Source organism: Frankliniella occidentalis, unplaced genomic scaffold (assembly GCF_000697945.3).
Source record: "Frankliniella occidentalis isolate FOCC.00 unplaced genomic scaffold, Focc_3.1 Scaffold292, whole genome shotgun sequence".
NCBI lineage: Eukaryota > Metazoa > Arthropoda > Insecta > Thysanoptera > Thripidae > Frankliniella > Frankliniella occidentalis.
Genome location: NW_026267418.1, coordinates 418370 through 425759, shown reverse-complemented (window position 1 = coordinate 425759; position 7390 = coordinate 418370). Strand labels below are relative to the sequence as shown.

Below are 7390 nucleotides of genomic sequence, written 5' to 3'. Positions count from 1 at the left end.
CCCGGTTTTCTTTGTTACCCCCTTTTACCCCCTAAGAGGTGGTTGCCAGGATTTGCACCAGGCGTTTCGTTGTCCAGGAGTGACCCGTAAGACACCCTAAAATTTGTAGACCTCTAGCTCATCTCCTTCCTCTCACACGGACGACAGACAGACGGACGGACACGAGGGCGGTTGCATGCATAAGCCCGCTTTAATGCTTTTATAAAAGCAGAAGGGAGGGCTAAAATACGAAACCATCCGTTACACTTGTAACCTCGTTGCGTTTCGTTACGACGCCCTGTGACAAGCGCATTTGATGTTGACTGTTGGGTTCACACTGTCATTGTAAGGACTGCCGTTTGAGGTTGAGCTCAAATTACGTATTGTTGACGTACTTCAATTTTCCATGAAAAGTTTATTGACGCAGTGTGTCACCATCGTCTGCGTTCTCGCTACCCCTCAAGCGCAGAGCGACGTGTACGTTGAGTCGGCCGTAGTGCACTGGCTCGCCGCTGAGCCCGAGGCGTACATGACCTCCCCGATCACGTTGCCTCCTTCCTTGTAGTTGCAGACAACCAGCCGGCTGCGGCTGCTCTGGCCATAGTCCGCGTACCCACAGCCGACCCGCGTCGTCGTGGCCCACGCCATCTGCGTGTAGTGGCCTGTATTCTCGTCAAAGCTGCAAAACATTTTGAACCCTCTGTTTTACGCATGAGTCCCGAGATGCAGGCAGGGGCAACTTGTTACTTAACAAACGTGAACGTTTTTTAAGAGTTATTTATGAGTTATAACTTATAAATTTTATTGTGGCCTGTAGACTACAGTTCAGCTGCGCGTGCTCCGAAAGGAAACCATTGACGAGAAATACTTACACATAGGGCTGCGACGCAAGGGATGCGTTGTAGCTCGCAACTTCACTAAACCATGCCTGTGCGCTTTCTTCCAAAATCGATGATAAAGTACTGGATGTGTCCGTCGTTATCAAAATGTTTTGACCTACGTAGGTGCCGTCCGCTGTAAGAAGTTATAATGGCATGTGTGCACCGCAGAATTTATAGAGACTCTTTCTATCATGGAGTACTAGGTAGATGTACGCCAGACCACGTCTCGCGTAACAGGCTTCGCAAAATCTCACGAAACACTGTTACGCTGTGACGCGCCTGGCATACATCTACCTAGGCCTGCGGCGCTGACACCCGAGTCGGGAAGCGCAAAAATGTACACTAAGATACGGGCCTTCGGCCCGTCAACTTCCCGTCACTGCGACTAAGAGTACAGGGTTGTACATTGTTTCGCTGATTTTCGTCAAAAACTCCCTGTGGCGCTTAAATCGTTAAAGATAGAGCCATATGGACGAAATTTTCGCCCAAAGAGCTGTACTTTGATGAGGTTTATACCCCTGAGATAACTGTAAAAAAAATATTTTTAAAAACATTATTTGTGAGACCTGTGGTTTTTGATTTTTTTTAAAAAATTCAATTTTTGAGCTAGATTGACCTTCTTCGAACTTGATCTGTCTTTTTATAACACCAAACGACCCAGAAAATCCCAGGTCGCTAGCTCAATTTGTTCTCGAGTTATCGTGATGACAGACACAGACACACAGACAGACGCGAAACTTTTTGATCATCACTGGAGTAATAGGCTTCGCTAATCGCTCAGCCAATAAAGGGATGGAGAGGGAACGACGGGCGCACCCACGCCCAGACCTGCACTGCCAAATATGCCACCCATCCTACCCATCCTCTCCTATACGCTTCTACCTATTTGAAACCCGAAAACAACATATCATCGGATAGAGAAAGGGTGAATGTATGATCGTGGAAAGTTTCAGCTCGATCCGGTATGCCCTTCCCTTCCGTCTCAACGTCACGCTCCACGCTCTACTTCCCGTTTCAAGTTAGCCATGGCTAATGGTCATGCTGCATACCACCATAAACCTATGGTGAACTGATGTTTTCTTGGTTTACTGGTTCCTTAAATCTATGGTAACAAAAATCCATGGTTAACTTTAAGTGCAGCACGCATGGACAGGGTTGTTCCTTGGTTATTTGGCCCAGGGCAGACGCGCCTGTCGTTTCCTCTCCATCCCCTTAAACGCACGTGCTTAAATTATCCCCCCCCCCTCCTCCTGTGCCGCATGCAGGCGTACACTCTAAAAAAAGTTACAAGTTCTAGTATCAATTTTGAAACAAAATTTTGTAACCTTGGATGCAGATTCAAAAATTTGTAATTTTGTGACAAAATTTTGTAATTGTTTCAAAAAATTGTAACCGACGTACAAACTTTAACAATACGAATGCAAATTTTTGTAACTGTTGCAGGTTTTTGTAATTGTTACAAATATTTGTAACATTGTTACAGTTTGTCCTAATCCTGGTATTATTTTTCGTTAACTTGATATAAAAATTTGTAACATAGGATGTTACAAATTTTTGCATCCACGCATTACAAATTTTTGTGTCCCAATTACAAAATTTTGTACCATATGGTTCAGAAATGTGCTGTTGCAGCCATCCAAAAACAAAAAACAAAAACAAAAAAACTTGTACACTCTCATGTAAAAATTAGTGTGAGAGCAGAGAAAGGCTGCCTTTGCTGCCTACCGAAGGCAAATCTCTTCGACTCGAGAGATTTTAAGATGTTGTGTGTCGCTAGTAACTGCCGCTAGATGGCGTAACGGTCAGAGCGTCTCTAACAATAACCATTTCTCTGTATAAAACTCAAATTTTGACACGAAACTAACATTTAATTTTACGCTGTATGCTCTATAAGACAATGACCTTCAGTGAATGTGAAAGTTTTTGTTGAAAAATTCAACCATGCGTCAGATATAATTGGTTTAATATCAACGCGCGCAGGGTACCTGCGAACTCTCCTCGGTTGGGTATGGCAATGTTTTCCACATATGACCGTAGCGGTTTTAACACGCTACTTCATTTTTGTATCAGTGACTTGCAGTGTCACTGATTAGTATTGTCCTCCTCGGAACAGTTTTTGCTCCGAGGAAAAGGCAAGATTTAGCAAAGTAGTTTTGCTAAAACCGACTTTTGCAATGCTCGAACGGGTAATTCACTGTGCACTTCTGATGAAGAGACATTGGCTAACTGATATGACCCTTCCGGAACGGCAATGAGGAAATACTACTAATTTTTTGGTGTCGGCAACTACTGCACTCAACAGCACAAAATGTTACAAAATTTTGTAATCAGAAAAGAAATATTTGTAATGCGACGTTACGAAAATTTGTAACATCTTATGTTACAAAATTTTGTAACCAGGAAGCAAATACTTGTGCACAGTAGTTACGAAAATTTGTAACCTCGAATGTTAGAAAATTTTGTAATCTTGTTACTGAAAAAACTTCCCATCAATGTTACAAAATTTTGCACTGATTTATTTTAGAGTGTAGGTCTGCGATTTGAGAGGCGGGTAGGCCTGCAAACAGTCGCTCACCACGGCGCTGTATGGCTCCGAGCCGAGTGAGCATACCGACAGCATGCATGCCTAAATGTGGCACAGCACACTAATACCCCAGACTAATCCTAGTGCTGCCTACGAGTCACGAAACAGATCTCGGCCAGTTTTAATGACTTTTATCGTCTAGATGGAATAATTGGCAACGAACGAACTCATTTTTGCCTGTCCCTACCTCTGGCCCGAGATTGACCTTTGCCTGTTTTTTTTTTTTTTTCGTAACGTTATCAGTACAGCAAAATAAAGGGTCTATTATGTTGTCCCCTTTTTGTCCTACCTGAATATTTTAACTTCAAAATCTCCCCCTTCCTCGCGGTGTCGTCCCACTTGCACTAGGTGGTTGACTCAAGCCGCGCACTTTCGTAGTTATACTGTACCGCGTACCGAGTGCACGGGTGCGGGCAGGTTTGCCCATCCTCGTAGCCCACGGCTCCCTTAAGGCCCCGGGCGAGTATAGTGATACTGTAAATCCGGGGTGTCCAGCAGGTAGGTGAGAAAGTCTGCCGGTCTGCCGGGTAATTGCATGGGCACAATGGGTGTAATGCCCACGGACTCATGCAATGCAATTATCCGTATGAACAGACGGCGTCCAGCAGATAGTCGACATAAGTCGGCTAGTTTTGCGGGTTATGCCGGAGATTTTTTTTTTTACTCTGGGACTTTTATTATTCTGGGGAATATTTTTATTCCGAGGAATATTTTTATTCTTGAAATTGAATATTTTTAATGGTCGGTCAACTTTAAGGTAGGACTCAAAAATCTTATATTTTTCAACTTCCTGAATAATTTAAAATATTCCAAATTTTACTAGAATATTTGACTTTTGAATTAAAAATTTTAAGGTAGGACTTAAAGGAGGTAGGACAAGCAGACTGCACCGCAAAATCCACCCTTTTGCTTTGGAAAACCAACATGCAAGGCCCGCCTTTCCGCCAAACGTAGTTGCAAGATGCACCTGGTTCCGCAAGCTATTCTATTTGGCATGGACCGGGCCTCCTTGGAGTGCCGATGTCGCAAAGGGATCTACTTTAAACAAAGGCCTTCAAATCCCTTAATTAAAGAAAACGACGCAGTTCGAATTTAAACTGGTCGCACACCTCTAGTTGTGGTTGGTGCGTGGATTGTTTCACCTAACCGTGTTCGTACCTGCGAAAATGCCGAGGGGTGGATAACTCCCCTGCCAAATGTACACCCCTAATTCTGCCCAATTCAAACTAATTCAAACCAATTCAATTTAATTCAAACAAATTCAAAACTAATTCAACTAATTCAGTCCAATTCAAGACAATGTACAGTCAATTTCAGTCAATTCAAGCCAATTCACGCTAATTCAGTAACATAAAATCGCAATAATTCAAACCAATTCAAAACCAATTCAACCAATTCAGTCCAATTCAAATTCAATTCAAGCCAATTCAAGCTAATTCAAATTCAATTCTTGAAATTTGTACACCAAATTCAGGAGTTATCCACCCCTCGGAAAATGCTGAAATGTATTTTAGCTGTACCCTCAACGTTGTCGATTTGTAAAACAAGCAGGCCCGCCCTTCCGCCAAACGGAATTGCTAGCTCCGCTTCGCTCCGCCGGCAACTCCGTTCGGCAGGGGCCGGGCCTGCTTGGCCTGCCGGCGGCAATGGTTGGGCCTGCGGCCCGACCATTTCTGTCACGCGATTTGCTGAAGAACATGATCGAATGATGTAGCGGGCCTTCGGCCCGCTTACACCCGTTGTCTTTGAGTTTGCCCCAAAGACTCGAGAAAGGGATGTCACGGTGAAGCACCGCGACTTCAACCCACCCTTCTGCTTAGAAAACGGTTTTTGGGGGTGGGGAGAGAGTTTCCTTTCTATTTTGCGGTTTTAGGCCTTTTTCTACAACGTATTGATCACTACGGCAATTTTTAGCTTATTTTCGTCAAAAAAGACCCTCTAGCGCCTAAACGGTTAGCGATAGAGCAAAACGGACGAAATTTTCGCCCAGAGTACTCTACTTCCACGCGTTACCCCTTAGGAGAACCTAAAAAAAAAAAATACTTTTGGGGAGAATTTTTGAACCTTGGATACCCCCATTAACACCCTTAGGGGTGATTGCCAGGATTTGCCGTAGGCGTTACGTTGTCTAGGAGTGGACCTTAAGATACTCTGAAAATTTCAAGTGTCTAGCACATCTCCTTCTAGTGGAACAGACAGACACACACGAGGTCGTTTGCATAAGCCCGCTGGATAGCTTTTTCAAAGCAAAAGGGCGGGCTAAAAAACGGTCATTTGAGTAAGTATACGGTAAGTACGACAGGGCTCCGCCCCAACAATGCAGTTTCTAGAGGTGTTGATTGAATCGAATCAAACAAGGTTTGATTTCGAAACGAGAACTTCGAAATCGAACAGTTAAGGTTCTTAAATTTTCTTGTTCGGAATAGAGCCATTGACCGCTACTGAACCGTCTTGGCCAGCGGGAGGCTGCTAAGAAAGACTTAGTTGCATTTTGACCGCGCAACGCACGTGCTTGAATCTAGCTTCAGGACCGGAGGCTACAGGAACCATTGTACCAAAAACGGCAAACCGCGCCGAAGTGATTCACCTATTGTTAACCGTTTCCAGGAAATGTATATTTTAGATCTCCGATGTTTCTTAGCGCTCTAAACGTGCATGTATAAGTCGCGCGGCCAAAATTCATCTGAGTCTCCCTTAGCGGGTTCCCACCGGAGCACAGCCGTTTTCAGCAGCCGTTGCGCGGCGATGTCTTTCTTGCAAGGAGCTATCATCTCGTAGTTTTATATTTACAAGGGTCTTGGAACGAAAATTACCGCTATTTCGACATGTATCGTGTTGAAACTTGCACTGCGTAGCCCAGCGTTGTGCGATGGCGGCAATTTCGTCGTCCCAGTACTGATAACGGTAAAGAAACATATATTACTTGAAACACTTTGCTGTCGGTCATCATCTATACACTGGAGCGAAATGAACCCCCACACTAGACACGTTCACTTTGCCAAAAGTGTTCGGATTTTGAGCGGGCTGGTTCCTAAAGTGTTCTACTTCCAAAATGATGAACAAAAATATTTTTTTCAGATTTTTTGGACTAGGGGAAAAGGTCCCCCTAGACCTTCAAATTTAACATGGGGCTCTTATGGAAGAAAAGTCCAAAAAGAGGAATTTGGCATTATCGGCTTCCAAATGCAATTTTAAAATAAAATCTCTTTCAGAAATGGAATCTACGTGTCAAAACGCATCCGGAGACGTGCCACACTTTATTTACACACTATTCGTTTTTGTGCAAATTTTTCTAGAATTTTCCTTGAAATCAGCCTTTTTCGCCCTTTTCCCTATAGCAGAGCTCAAGAACCTCTGGTACGTCTATAAAGTGTGGCACGTCTCCGGATGCGTTTTGACGCGTAGATTTCATTTCCGAAAGAGATTTTTTTTAAAATTGCATTTTGAAGCCGATAATGGCAAATTTCACTTTTTTGGCTTTTCTCCCATAAGAGCCCCATGTTAAATTTGAAGGTCTAGGACCTTTTCCCCTGGTCCAAAAAATCTGAAAAAAATATTTTTGTTCATCATTTTGGAAGTAGAACACTTTAGGAACTAGCCCGCTTAAAATCCGAACACTTTTGGCAAAGTGAACGTGTCTACCCCTACACATGAACAGAATTTTTACATTGTTAAAACACATCGACAAGTTTACTACATCCGATGGTATTGACGTAAATTAACATATACGTTGGTTACGTCTATGAGGACCTCCGAGCCGTATAAGACTGGTGCAAACAGCTCCACAAAACCTGATGCTGTTTCTGCCGTGAATCGGAATAGGGTAAGGTGCCCTGTGATGGACACGAGTGGGCTACAACTCGCCTCAGCCGTGTACTTTTGAGTATAGATTATAAGGATTATAGCGTGATTATGAAATTATAAGAATGATTATAAGATTATAAGA

At 43.4% G+C, this 7390-nt stretch overlaps 1 protein-coding gene across 1 annotated transcript in view; it reads right to left on the bottom strand.

The window, feature by feature from the left end:
- Positions 1–374: 374 nt before the first annotated feature.
- LOC113212963 (venom allergen 3-like) overlaps positions 375–7390 on the bottom strand; it is a 48318-nt gene continuing 41302 nt past the window's right edge. Inside the window, exons 5-7 of the mRNA XM_026431845.2 lie at positions 6258–6339; positions 852–993; positions 375–658 (exon numbers count right to left, since the gene is read on the bottom strand). Coding sequence (XP_026287630.1) covers positions 439–658; positions 852–993; positions 6258–6339 — 444 coding nt within the window. The 3' untranslated portion in view covers positions 375–438. The remainder of the gene's footprint in view (positions 659–851; positions 994–6257; positions 6340–7390) is intronic.